Source organism: Platalea leucorodia (genome assembly GCF_965183815.1).
Source record: "Platalea leucorodia genome assembly, chromosome: 4".
Classification (NCBI taxonomy): Eukaryota; Metazoa; Chordata; class Aves; order Pelecaniformes; family Threskiornithidae; genus Platalea; species Platalea leucorodia.
The window spans coordinates 116,546,019-116,561,240 of NC_138826.1; the positions used below are offsets into that span (position 1 = coordinate 116,546,019).

At 36.2% G+C, this 15,222-nt stretch overlaps 1 protein-coding gene across 1 annotated transcript in view; it reads right to left on the bottom strand.

Moving 5' to 3' along the window:
- Positions 1-449: 449 nt before the first annotated feature.
- HGF (hepatocyte growth factor) overlaps positions 450-15,222 on the bottom strand; it is a gene marked incomplete at both ends in the record, with an annotated part of 56,968 nt that continues 42,195 nt past the window's right edge. Inside the window, 9 exons of the mRNA XM_082308475.1 lie at positions 450-620; positions 2,783-2,928; positions 4,795-4,901; positions 5,555-5,701; positions 6,295-6,369; positions 9,086-9,182; positions 9,658-9,696; positions 11,630-11,769; positions 14,401-14,503. Coding sequence (XP_082164601.1) covers positions 450-620; positions 2,783-2,928; positions 4,795-4,901; positions 5,555-5,701; positions 6,295-6,369; positions 9,086-9,182; positions 9,658-9,696; positions 11,630-11,769; positions 14,401-14,503 — 1,025 coding nt within the window. The remainder of the gene's footprint in view (positions 621-2,782; positions 2,929-4,794; positions 4,902-5,554; positions 5,702-6,294; positions 6,370-9,085; positions 9,183-9,657; positions 9,697-11,629; positions 11,770-14,400; positions 14,504-15,222) is intronic.

Here is a 15,222-nt window from a genome sequence, read left to right on the forward strand (position 1 = left end):
CGATCATGTATGCTGTCCTTGACATATGCATATATCTCTCAGTAGGTCTTTTGTCATATATGAAGAGAAATATATGGCTCATAGAAAGAATAAGATGTGTTAAATAAAATTATAATTTGTTTCTCCTTCTAAGATAATCTGAAGAGCAGCATAAAAAAGGTCATCTGATCTATTTCTACAAAACCATTTATCATCCAGCAATAATATCTTTGCAAAATTGTTTACCCATTCAAGTATCTTCAGGAGATATGTCACCATACTTGCATATACTGTAAGTCACTTCAACATTTATAAAACACTGATAGACAAAAACACTAAAAACACGCATAAATATTAAAGGAAGCTCAACAAACTTGACTATCAAGTAGTTAAAAAATTTTTGATCTTTATGTTACACATTAATTCCATGTTGTCCAAAATCTTTCTTTGAATGGAAGTTGTTGAGTTTTTCAGGGTTTTCTGTAGGTCATCATAATCTTGTGTATCCACCGGGAGTAATATGAGACCCGAACAAAAATCCCAGGACGATTTCGAATGGCACATCCGCGGCCAGGAACAATGACACCAACTACTATCTTCAGCCTGTTTTGTTCACAAACCAAGGGACCACCATAATCTCGCTAGGAAAAAATAAACATAAAGAATGTCACTTCTCAAAATGCTTCAAGACACAGCTCCCACCTGTCTCCTACTCACTGGTTTCTTTTGGGGGTGACCTAGCTCAATGAATAGGCAGCAGAGTTGTTCTTGCCATAGGACAAAAAACAGCCTGCAATGTTTTTCACAACCAGAACTTATGCGAACCAACGTTACGGTTGGCCTTTGACCTTTGGTTTCTTCCTATGCAAATTAAACCTTATGATCCATCTTTACATGTGATTCTGGTGACTTCAGACTACCAGATCTCACTCTCCTCTTTCAGCTACCTGCAAGCATAATATTTGTTTATGTGCATATAAATCAGATGAGCAGAAAGTGAGTTGACTGATAAACATCTTTGCTGTGATAACCAGCTTCGCATCAAATACTACTGAGAGAGCCAGGTTAATATCCTCCTGTCAGTCAACCATGTTGCAAGGCTCCAGGATGAGAATCTATGTGTACTAATAGGCAGGGGGGGAGGGGGGTGGGGGAAATCCCAAACATAATAAAAGGTAATATTTTGTAGACATAATTTTGAGACATAACTTCTTAAAATACTATTTTTCATTATTCTGAGTGAATGAGACATCTATGCACCAGTACATGCATTCAGTGAAAATTTGGAGTATGACCAGCTCAGATCGGGGTCATATTTAGTACTAAAATATATCCAGTCTAAATTAGATTGAAATGGTAATTTAGTATGTTCATATAGATTTGGGACTTGAACATAGATACTGCAGTTTTTACCCAGGCAAAATACACCGAACCTAGCAAACTAGCTGCAAAACTAGACAGTAGATGTTCATATTGGATAGTGAGACATTGTTTCAAAAAATAAAAGCTGACAATTAACATTGTATTCTCTCCGGATCACCAGAGAAACAACAATGCTTGACCTTTGTTTGGTTTGGGCTTTTTTTTCTGACTGAGAGCAGATTAGTTCCCACATGAACAATGAACTATGTCAGTACCATCAGAGCTGCTCATAAAACACTTTCAGGAGTGGAGTTTCACCTGCCAATCTGATTTTGTTTCTCTGCCTGTTCTCTGCTGAAGAAAATAGCTTCAAAGAGAAACTCAGGGAGCAGGAAATAATGCAGTGATTAAGACTGATTGCTAATATTAATTCAGTCCATTTTTTTCTTGCAGGGGAAAACAAAGTGCAGGATCCCCAGCAGACTTCCATGCAGATGTTTCATTTATAAGACTTGACGTGTCTAAGAGCTCATTTATTAATTAAATATTTGATTTTGAAGAAAATACTTTGTAATAACAAAATGATCCTTTAGAATATTAATATTAAATGGAAGAGGCCTCAGCCTGATGAAGACCTCATTTCCCCATGGTTTGGTAATACCCCCAGGTAGGGAAAATGTCACTGTTCTGTTAACATTATTAGGAAATCATCTATTCTACTCAACATATTAAATTCATAGTAATACTCATGACCGCCCTCCTTCTAGACATCATCTCATAAGGCAGATTTTCCACACAAAAAATTATATCTTCCTGCAATAAATGATCCACAGCAGTTCTCCTCAGATGTCTTTTCTCCATCATAAAAACTAGACCCAAGCAAAACAACTGTATCAAACTACAGTTTCACTGAAGTAGTTCTCCTGTCCTCGCTGATGAGTTGTTCAGGTTTGATTAGGGAGACCGAATGCTCCAGCCTTCTGATTAATGCTGAACGTCAGGACATTTTTGAATCTTTCTCCTTCTTTCATAACTTTATCAACTTTGTTGAGCAGTGACTCTGTATTTTGCATGCAAGTCCTCATCTAAGTAGTTAAATTTGCTCCAGCCTTTGCATTCTACTCAATAAAAATACATTGCTGTTTTTAGCACACAGTTCACTTTTAGCCCTTATTATACAGAACACAAATTTATCTCAGTCTAGAAAAGTGCTTAGTCACATCAGTATATTTAACTGAAGAACAGGAACATCTTCCTGCACTCTGGCAGAAAATTGATGACTAGAAACAAGTCATTTTCCAAGGCAAAAGATTAAAATAATTTTTTGTGTACACGTTTAATGCAGAGAGAATAATTATAAAAACCTCTAGTAAATTATTTCTGGGAAAGAAATAGCACGGTTGATGGCTACTAAGAACGTATTAGGAAATGTAATATTTACCTCACAAGGCCCAGCACCGATGGTTTCAGCCACAGCACAGATTTCTGACTCATTCACAGTGATCTTCCCTTTGAGATATTGGTTACATTTCTCATTTCCCAAAATAAACAGGTTTGCTACCCGGAGAAGGCCATCATAGTTAATTACTAGGATTGAAAAAGAGAATGAGAACTTTATTCTATTTTAGGGAAAAAAAAAAAAAAAAAAAAAAAAAATTGAAGATGGAGTCTGGATAAATGTACTCATGTAACTTCAGTTATTGTACTTTCTCTCCAGTACTCACATTTTTGTCCAGCTTCACTGTTATTATACATTTGTCTTTTGGAATTCTTATATTCGCTACAAATGAGACTTGCAAGAAATTTATTTGGTGCACATCTGTTCAGTTCTCTAAGAATATCTGGAGAAGTTTTTTGTATGAGAAGAAAGTGCTAGGTAACTGGGTTTACTCTACAGTCCGCCACCAGCTTGCCCTGTCACGTCACAGAAATCAGAAAAAGTGAGCTTCAGAATGTTGTCACTCCCATCAGTGGAGCGAGGATTTTGCTCCCTGCCTTAAATGTGAATTAATGTGTAACAGTGCCTGCCATGGCCTAGGGAAGGATGTATGACTTGAAAAATACTGTAGCAGAGCAGAGTTTTTCTGGTTCTGTACTCTCAGCTATATACTGAATGACTTTGTGTCTGCAAGGGCAGAGCCACAGCTTTGTGCAATCTCCATTCATTGGTGTGAAGGTCAGGAAGCAGGAGCCCTGTGGAGCTTGCTCTTGTTCTACATATTGAAAGACAAGTCTGTACAAACTGTGAAGGTAAATAAAGGGCCTGGACCTGCCTGTTCCCTGCACAGACATCAAAACAAAATGCTAATCTTGCCCTTCACTGAATTGTTATCCTGCTTTCTTGAATATAAATAAATGGATATGACACTTCTTCCTTCCCTGAATAGGATGCTGTGAGGATTATATTAAGTAGTGCATGAAATACAGCACAAAGTCCTTGGATGACAGATGTTATGTATTTACTGTATTATATAACTCCATAACATTGCAAATTCCTTATCAGTTCTCTTAAGCTAAGCTTTCCTGTGATGCTGCACCATGCTCCAGCCTGACTTCCCTGTCCCCCAGACAGCCATTCCCCCCAGAGGGTGGCTAATATGGCCATGCTGGGAACATCAAAGGCAGTCTGGGAGAGGGCTGGTACAGATTACATGCCACCCACAAAGAAATGCGGAGTAATGGTTACAAGGAAGAGAGCCTCAGAATTACAGTCTAGTTTCTGCTCTGGTTCCAAGACAGCGTGAGTATGTTGCTGCTGCTTACTCAGGGTCTGTGGCAAAATGACATTTGAGCACAGTAATTATTGGAGTAATTATTGTCAACTGGCAGCTATTAACTTTATCATCAACACATAATTAGCCAGATATAGTATTTACCAGACTAAATAAATGTCTGTTCTCCCACATATTTGTATTTACTTCACACAAAAACTGTGTTTAATAAACATTAGTAAGGTTGCAAAGTCAAGTACTCAAAAGTTAGGAAATGCCAGACTTAGAGCTGCCTGTGCATCCTTAGTTCACTGTCTTTGTGTATGTTAATTATGTCTTTGATTACATGATTTTGTATTAGTTTTTCCACAGGGAAGCCTGCTTTGGGTTACAGAAAGAGACTGCTCAAGGAGATGAATCAGAATTTTTCAAAAAAGGGTTAGAACTCTACAAAACAATTTTGCCAGATTTTTTAAACATGTAGAACAATATTTTTCTCTAGTTCACTCTTTAAAATGTTTGAATCAAAAAAAAGGATGGAGTACTAGTAAATATTTCCTAATAAATGATCTTAGATAAAATGCTCAAAGATTTACAAATTTAGAAAAAAATTGAAAATGCATTTTATAACAAAAAGTGTTGGACAACCATGGCATCAGGCAATACCAGCAGCCTCACCTATAATGACAAGAGGAAGTAAGCTGTCAACGTATTCATTTAGTTTTTAAAAATAGTTTCTTACATCCAGTGTATCCCCATCCATAAACACTGCAACTGGTCTTCTCTGGAATGGTACATCCAGAAATGGGCAATCGAATTATTTCTACAAAATTTGTCAATATGGCAGGTCTGAAAAGAGAAAACAAATAATAGATATAATGGATTTTACTTAGCCTTCTAAAATGTGTCTTAAAAATGATGTTAAATCTACTATAGACCACAGCAATTAAAAACTGTGCCAATTCTTTTCCTTTCTTTTCCATCTTTGAAGAATATGATGGATTCTTCTACCTATTTTTTGTGCTACAGCTGTTAACTGTCAAAAGATTTCTTGAAATGCTGTCACCATTTTTATGCTATTTAACTTGGGTTTTCATCTTAAAAGTAAGTAATGATGGCATTTCATTTGAATATATATTTTTGCTAATATGGAGAATGTTTGAAAGTTCATGTATACAAAAGGATCTCAGTTACAATCTGGTGCTTATTCTATAAATTAAAACCATATATCAGTAAATGCGGGTTGACCTCCCAACAAACCTAAACCTGGTTATCAGGAAAAAAAGTAGGCATGATTTGTCAGAAGTAACATCTGTTTTCTGAGTAAAGTAGATGAACTTTTTTGCATATATCAAGTAAAATTTCTTACAATTGGAAGCTTACCCCATGGAGAAATCATCTGCAGTAACAGAGAAAGTAGAGAACTGAATTTGCAAATCTTATTTAGGAAGAATCTCATTCATCAGTTGAAAATCCTGGAATTGGCAATAATAGCTACTAACCTGCTCAGTTTCAGTAAGACCAAATCTGACCCTGCGGGGCCATATACCAACTGGGAGATATTCAGAACTTGTCTGTGCTTCTCCTCTCCCTTTCCTTTGATGTTATGGACTCCAAGCCAGGCTTTGTAGTCTTTCAAATCCTTGTATCTAAATGAGGCAAAGTTTATTAGGATTTTCGTGAGTGTATAATAAAATAACTCAAAAAACTCTGATTAATATGATTATGCTAGAAGATCTTAACTAATACTGTTCACCAGAAATGGGTTTATGCTGCCAACTGCTATTCCAAAGTCAACCTCCTTGGATGTAAGTTTTTGTTCTGAAGCCACTACATAATTTTATCTGTAATTGTTACTAAAATCTATTTTTTTTTCCTAATACTATCCAAACATTTAGATCCTTGGACAGTATGAACCTTTGAATTTTCTGATATTTACCCAAGTTTTCTATTTTATTCTGTCCAGTTAAGAAGAAGCACAAGATTATTTTCATAAAGACGCAATTGTCTAACCATTACATTTGGAAAACATATTTATACTTCTATGTAAAATAGCCTGAGCTCTTTTAGATTAACAATAATAACAGAAAACACCAAAGTCCCACAGGACTTTTACATCAGAAAAGCAGTGCTAAAGCCAAACAGGAGGGAAGAATGCTGCATTTAAGTTGAAGAAATGTTGTGCTTATAAGTCCCTGAAAATAGATGTATTTCAATATTGCAAAGCTACAGACTACTGTACCGAGAAGGGAAACACTGCCTTGCTGTTAGAACCCACTCTTCCTTTATCAAAGTACCTCCACAGATATGCTTATTCCTGGGGGGGGAGAAAAAAAAAAAAAAAGAAAAAGAAGAAAAATAAATAAATTTTAAAAAGTAATAATGCTAGTTTCTACATAGTCAAAAACTTTAAAGAATACTTTTGCTCCCCACATATGTTTGCTGGTGAAAGGTGGCTGACTGACAGCCTGCTAAAACATGTCTCTGTCCCTTTGCTCTACAGTTTCAACACTTATAGTAGCGTGACTTTGCAGAGATTTACTCCAATATGCATAAACCAGGAGGAAAGAGAAATTCAGTTACTTTGTTCATTTAGTGGTTTCAAAGTTGAATTTATAATAAGACCTAATTTAAAAAAAAAAAAAAAAAAAGCAAACTAATTCTTTGTAATAAGAACTGGACTGAAACATTCAAGCAAGTCCCCAAACTGCCACCAGATGTAAACAACATTTGGCCATTATTCATGTGGGTATTATTCAAAGCATTGACCTCAAGGTGGAGAGTTCCTATTTGATTACCAGCCCTATGAGATTTCTGTCCCCACATACTTCAGTTGGAAACAATCTGCAATGTATGACATTCTACATGTGAGTATAGAAAACCTGCAGCATAATATATCAAGTAAAATTAAAGCAATTAAGCATGACAGTTCTTTCAAAAATAAAGACGACTGTGGAATGCAGATTAATTAGTTTCCTTCTTTGTGCCTCCAAAATCACATTTATTTTCTGCAGCTCTGTGGAAAGTGAATCAGAATTGTCAGCAATTTGGGAAAAGCTTAAAATCTCACAATTTATAAATTCAAATCACACAAATGTTCAAAGCTTTGCAAAAAACTGCTGGAAGGAGCCCAGACTCTATATGGAGTTCAAAGACAGCAGAAAACACAGATGCTTGCCTCCTTTTTTTTTTTTTTTTTAGTTGTATTTTGGTTGAGGAACAAAATATCTGGTCCAAAAGGCTGGATTCTTCTTAAAATATAGATTCTGCCCAGTTTTATTATAAAAATGTCACGATCAGGAATATAAATGTGTTCTTGCATATTATGTTTGCATTCCTAATTATCAAAAAGAATTTACAAGATCGCATCATCTGCTTTAGAAGATTGACTAGTACACATAGGAAGGTTAAACTTATTTAAATGTGGCACAAATCCAGAGCTGATTCCATGAAATAGATGAAATTCATCCAAATATATTTAAATATACCTGATAACAGAATTTGGATTGGATATATAAGAAAATATGTCATTGATTAATTTAACATTTAGAGGTGAGCCTTGGTTGCCAAATATGAATATAAGTTTCTAAGTATCACTAAGCCTTTACCACTCAGAGATGGCAATTCCATTTTGAGGTGTACAGTTAATTTTTTACAGAAAGTCCTGAAGCCATTAAGATTTTGTTTCAGACAACATTCCATTTGCTTCCTTGGTAACAATACAAAATAAAACTACATCTTTATGCCCACATGTAATACTTAAAAATATATTTTGCTGCTGTAGTATTCCAGGAATCCCTTTTTCATAAAAGAATCTGCAATCATTTAAGCATTCAGCTGCTTAATGGAATTTTGTTGCATAGCACAAAATCCAGGTTCAACTACCTTAACATTAGTTATTTAAATTTTAGCCACCCAGATGTAATTCACCTTACCTGTCTAAAAGTTCCTCAGACATCAAGGCTGCTTCAAAAATAGTGGAAAGATAAACTTTTCCAGAGAGTGATTCAGCCCACCTATCTGGTTATTTAGTCTAGGAACAGAGTGGTGTTCATCTAGAAATGTCTTTCTGGATCATCTGTTACACTTCTAGAAAGGTCTAGTTCTGACTGGAGCTCATAAGATGCAAAGATTACCAAGGATAGGAAGGACCGCCAGAATTTCTCTAGCAATGAAGCAACGTAGAAAATAGGCTTTTTCTCTTTTCCTTTACTCCAATTTTTCATTTAAGACCTAATTTACAACACGGTTTTAAAAGAGATGATGAATCATAAGCTAATAGAAATGAGCTGTACTTCAGTCTATACCAGCAGACAAAAAAGACTTTTTTTTTTTTTTTACTTTTTTTTAAAATGATAGAGGATACGGGGCTGATGCGTGACATATATCTCCTGTTATACATTAATGATTCACACTTCCAGCTGATGAGTTAAGAACCAGAGTAATGAACATCGGAAACTGTAATTCTGTGTTCTGGCTTTTACACAGTAGCAAAGTAAGATCTGCCATAATGTAATACACATTTCCAGCTGCACATGTTAAGGTCTTGTTTTACAGAATGAAAAGGATTTCCCTATCAATACCAAATGCATTTCAATTGCATGCAACGATATGAGCAGAAAGCTAAATATGACACGGGTATATATCCAACACTTCACAACTAAATGCACTGCTGTTAAATTGAAAATATTGATATGAAACTCATTTTTTTTGTAACAGCCTCTGAAATAAACAGTTTAATGCTGGATGCTAAGTCAATGTTATGAAAAGTTCTGCAGTAGCTAATTGAAAGAGCAGAACACTAAGAATGCTTTACAAGCTCATGTGTGTAAGTTAGTGATAATGAAAATATAAATATTTCACTGACAGAGTGAATACTATGGAATCACCTGATGTTTCAGGAATGCTGATTTTCTGCTTTTACAGAATTTAACTGCAATCTAGAAATATTCTTATTATGGTCAACATTTTCTACAGTTCCAAAACAAATATCCTAGTAGACATATTGTCTTTCTAATCAAAGTGATAGTTACCTGTATGTCAAACTAACCACCCATCCTTCGTTAGTTTGTGTTGGGATTCCATTTACAACTCTCAAATGTTTTGTTGAGGCACAAGGAATGGCAGTATCTGAAAGCAGGTCCAGAGATCACATTTTACTAAAAACAGCGGTAGGAAACCTGTACAGTTGCACATAAGGACCACAAGAAGGTCAATATTTATTACAGATTAACTTTCCTGCTCTAATGAAATATATTTCTAGAGCATCAAAACTACTCCAGTGAAGCTGGGTCATTCTATGTAGATATTCATAGGGAATATAAAATGCATATATTTAAATAGTTTTTTCAGAGATTTACATGGTTACAAAGCAAACACTGAAAATTATTACCATATCACACCACTGGTAAGAGGACAGTGAGAATAAATAAAATAGTATAATAAAGCTATTCCACATTTTCCTCGTGTAAAAGAAATTTTCCTCAAGCTTTATGGTTTTTTGTATCTTTAACCGATCTTTCTCTTGTTTCCCAATCGGAAAGACATGGCTAGTCTTAAAGGATACGATACATGCACTGCACAGTACATCTGCAAACTTACTTACCATCCAAGCTCGTTGTAGTAGGAGTTGTATCACCTTCACCTAGACAGACACATAAGATAGCCATAATGCAAAATTAAAATACATCTAAAAACTGAGTAAAAATAGTCAGCAAATGGCATATTGTTAATTTTAATAGTTCAAAAAGTTTTAAACTTCAATGATTTCTTTAATAGTCTGCAAAAGCGCAATTTGGTAAGGATTAACAAAAAGGTAGAATTTCATTCCAATGGAATGAAATAAGAATTAAACATTTTGCAACAGGAGTTTCAAGCATTTTTCTTCTTGAAGAAGTCATGTGATTAAATCCAAATCAGATTTAACGAAAATTTCTAATTTCCTTAAAAAAACTTTGAAACTTCAAAGGTCCTTTTATGTTGCTATCAGCAAAAACTTATCCTTATGAAAACATGTTCCCCAAAGTCTGGTTTGGTCCTTCCATCCAGTGCAAGTCAAAATACAGTTACAACAAGGTTGCTTAAACTTGGTTCAAAATTTTGGCCTTCAGTGAAGTCACATGCAGCTACTGAAAATTTGCACAGGCAAAATTTAAACACTCATCCAACTAGATTTCCAACATTAAGCAAATATGTGTGTATATATATATATATATATATAAAGGTATACAGTTATATACAGTTAAATTTCCATGTGTACATATACACATGTGCATATGTGTTTATGTATGTATGTATGTATACATATAAATATATACATATAGTGCAGTTTGGATACCAGTTAAAGGCACCAAGTAAATACACTTGGGAACTGCCAGCATTTTGTCTGTACTGGTTAAGCTGGTTATCAGTACCTGAGTGAGCTACTAGTAGTTTAATACTAGTCCATAAGAGTTACAATTGTAGAACAGACATATGGCAGCTCTGGAGTTTGATTCCAGAAATCATAATACTCACCATTGCCATATACCCTACAAATGTTTGCTGTGAATATTTCCTTAGGAATTCATAGATCCAAATAATGAACTCAGAGTGAGCGAATAAAATTTATATTTCTTCAGCTGTTGGTCTTTATCTACATTGACACAAATAAACTTTTGTGCAGTTTGTTTACTCTTCACATAGATGCCAAAATATCACCTGAGACTTCAAATATCACCTCTTAGAGATGCTGCAGTTCAGACTATGAGGAAATGCAGCAGATTGCTGCCAGGAATGAATGTAACATTATTCTTAACCTCTAGAGATCACAGACATGTATTCAAAAGCCTGATTTACCATTTAAATGTTATCCCAGGATAGATGGTGCAGTGATATAGAAATAAGAATTGAAGAGAAAAATTTTGAACATAAGTGTGAATTGCACATTTTTCAGCATAAATCTTTTTCCACTTAATGTCAATTTATTACTGAGTTCCCTAGGATTTTTAATTCTGTTTATTTAAGCTATTCAGATTTTAACATGCAACTTTGGAGGAGCAATGTTCCTAATTCTTGCCAGGAGTTAAATCATCCCATAAACATCTGAAAGCAGAATCTAATCTATATACCACATACACACTTCAGCATATACATAGTGAGTTATCCTAACTTTACAAACAGATACAGATCACATAAAGAGACGATGAAGCTTGTAGCACAGAAGATAACTGTCCCTGGGTTTCTTGAGGCCACAGCCAGCATTCTGACCACTAGACAATTCTTTGTCTCCGTCCAGCCCTCATTCAATAGCTAGATCTGTTGGAAAATGTTTGACCATCTGTAATAGCCCTTTTATGCTCCTGCTGCATAAATAAGCCTTGAAATCTCCAAGCTGGTCAAGGAAAAGGACCCCTTGTTCATATATTGCACAAGCAGTTTCTGTCCGTTTCTTTTCAGTCATGCAAAATTGATTCTTGATAGAATTACACATTTTCTGCTGCCACAAGTGACAACAGAAAGGTATGTATACACATGTGACACCATGGCTTCACTGGGACTGCACAGTTGACAATGCCTGAGGCATACCAAGTACTCACATCGAGAAATAGGGCAGTAATCCCAGGGAACAAGAGGATCATCTGTGTAACACCAGGGACCATGAAAATCATCATCTGGATTGCGGCAATAGTTTTTCTTCAGTTTACTAACATCTGGTTCTCTGAATATTTGTATATGCCTACAGGGAAAAAAAAATTCAAAGTGCTGAAAAGCTTTATTCTATAGCCCAAATTTTCAAAGGTTAAATGTTGTTTTGCTCCACATTGTAATATTAGCTGATTGAGAAGCCTACAGGTCAGGGTTTAGGGCTGGTTAAAATCAAAGGGAAGATGAGACCCAAATATTTGCTGGATCTGGGTCCAAGTTTCCTCTGGTTGGTATTTTAAGCACTGTGTCCACCGGACAGCTGGGAAGTTTCTAGATCTCCCACTTGAGCTAAAATCCATGGATACCCTGAGGAGGGATCTTTACACTGATAAGAAAAGCATCTGTGTTGCCCTCAGTGAATCTGCAGGCCCCTCTGAGAGCACAGGTACCCTGCAGATTAAGTTAGCACAAGGGAGCACTGAATCTGCAAAGAAAGCTGAATCTCAGACAAAGGAAAGACAAACACAAGAAAGATAACAAGACTGAGCAGCAGGCAAGGAGAGGGATGAATGGCTCAGACAAACTGCGGTGATAGGTCACCTAAGTTGCAAACCTACACGAGGCACTTTAAAGGTGAAAGTTTGGGGTGACAATCTGAAGCAGAGCAAGCTGTTTATTTCTGGCTTGTCAGACAGAAGCATACAGGCTGCCTAAGTTACAGCTGCACTGCCCTTTTAGTTCATAACCAACCATGCATGCTGCTTCTAGCACACCCATAACCAGAGTAACTGCCAAAGTGAGACAAATAACTCCCCAAAGAAGTCCCCAGATGGAAAATTTGTGGGAGTAAGAGAAGAAAGGCTGATCTGTGCTCAAGATTATACAAATGCAATTGCATCAAGCACCCAGTTGGTTCAAGCTGTCTCATTCACAGCTAATTGAAGACTTATCAGAGCTCTCAGAAGTCACGAACTTAAACCTCTGGCTCCCTTACATGGACGGGACACTGGAATATGTATGCTGTCTCTGACCCTGTGTAGGAAAAACCACGTATAGTCCAGTTGGTGATTCCAGACAGTGCCACTGAAAGTCTGCCTTTTGCAATACAGCTTCCCCAAAGGCTGACTTACTGACTTGCATGCCTTCACCTGACTGACCATCGAGTCATCAGCAGGAATCAGGGACAGCCAAATTCCAGAGGGCAATGGCTAATATGTTGGGCACTACTACTGTGGTGATCATGAGCACTAATTCAAGAACAAGTATCAAAACAACATAGACATAATCACATTGACTTTAGAAACTGAAGGAAAACAAAGGGAAAACTCTTTCCATCTGGGCCACTAATGTGTGTAATATCTCATATACAGCAAAATTTTTGATGAATCTCTAACTTTGTGCAGTACCTGGAAGTCATTGTTCTTGTCACTCCTGAGGTTTATTAATCTGCTCTGAACCAGCAGAGACAACACTGAGGATCCTGACATGGCTGAAAAAGTCTTGGAAACTCACAACTTCTTTCGTACTTACTGTTGATTCATTTTTACTCTAACAAATTGTCCTGGTTTTGGCTGGGATAGAGTTAATTTTCTTCTTAGTAGCTGGTATAGTGCTGTGTTTTGGATTTAGCATGAAAGTAATGTGATAACACACTGATGATTTAGTTGTTGCTAAGCAGTGTTTATACTAAGTCAAGGACTTTTCAGCTTCCCATACTCCACCAGCAAGGAGGTGCACAAGAAGCTGGGAGGACGTACAGCCAGGACACTTGAAACAAACTGGCCAAAGGGATATTCCATACCATATGATGTCATGCTCAGTATATAAACTGGTGGGAGTTGGCCCGAGGGCAGTGATGGCTGCTCAGGGACTGGCTGGGCGTCGGTCAGCAGGTGGTGAGTGGTTGCATCACTTGTTTTTCCTGAGTTTTGTTCCTCTCTCTCTCTTTCATTGTCTTCCTTTTCATTACAATTTTTATTATTATTATTGTTGTTGTTATTACTATTATTTTATTTTACATACTTTTATTTCAATTATTCAACTGTTCTTATCTCAACTCACATGTTTTCTCACTTTTACCCTTCCAATTCTCTCCCCCCTCCCACCGGGGGGGAGTGAGCAAGCAGCTGTGTGGTGCTTAGTTGCCACCTGGGGTTAAACCACGACACAAATAAATTGAAGCAACTTGCCATTTCTGCTACTTGAATGTGAAGCCAAAGTAATGATAAAAAACAGAAATTGCAAGTCGCTTTAATGGCATTTGATGTCAGTGTCATTAGATTGTAGACTCAAGATTCAGTTTCAGGCTGCAAGGGACCTTAGGTGGTTTCAAGTCCAACCTCCTGCTTGAAGCAGCATGAGCTATGAAATCAGATTGATGAGATAACATTTCCTGCTTTATTGCTGCTATCCTCTCATAGAACAAAATTTTCAAGGACAAAGATGGGGTAAACTAGGCCAGTAAACTAAACACTAAGAAATATCCCAAAGCCTGCAATTAGTGGTTAGCCTGAACAAAGACATGTTGCATAATATATTTAAACACCGAGAGAATTAAAAAAAAAAAAAAAAAGAAGAAGAAGAAAAAAAAAAAAAAGATACTAAAGCTCCAGGGCATAAGGGTCTATTTTAGAATCACTGCAGAAGAAAAAGAGATGCCATCTGGAGGCAGTATTTATTCAGGACTCACTGAACCATCTCTTTCTGTTTCGTATGTACACACCTACGTAAGTCTTCAATATTCTTGTCCCATGTGGAGCAAGTTAGCCCAAATCTTGTCTTGGATAGATTCCCCATGTAACTCTTGCCATTGCCACGATAACAATCTGAATAAGAATGTTGAGACAAAAAGGAGTAGAGGGTGATTGTGCAACATTGAAAAGAAAACTCTTCCTTTCCATCAGTAATCCAAGTAATTAAAGACAAGTGTTATATTTAGCAAACACTATACAATATAAATGAGACAACTGTATAAATCAAATCAGAACAAAAATGGGAGAAAGTCTTCAAATTTAGATACATAATTTCCTGCTTGAGGCCTTCATTCTCAACACAGTAGCACATTAAATTTTGTCTTACTTAGATAAACTGGGAAAATTTCTTTCATAAATAATTTATGGTTCATTTAGTAGGGTCACACAGAATATTCTAAAAGTTGTCAGGAGCCATTTTATACAAAACAAAGCAAAAATGCCCCCTTAATCCTCCCTCCTCAAAAACCAGGCACTCAGCCTGTTTGAAACAACTTACCTTTGTGTAGATTCTGGATACTGGCAACAGTATATAATTCTAGACTTTGGCAAAATCAAAAAATCAACATGACTTTAATTTTAATGTCATTCAAAAACTTGCCTGTTCACTCCAGCAGAAGTCATGTTTAATTCATAAGCTTTTATCACAAGCCTTTTTGAGACTTTTCAAGAGGATTGTTTAAAATGATCACTACTATAAAGACTTTTTGTATAAACCATTTCATTTCATATTCATCAGTATTTTTACTTTTTGATAATTGATACTTTACAAAAAACACAGAACAAAAGTCAAA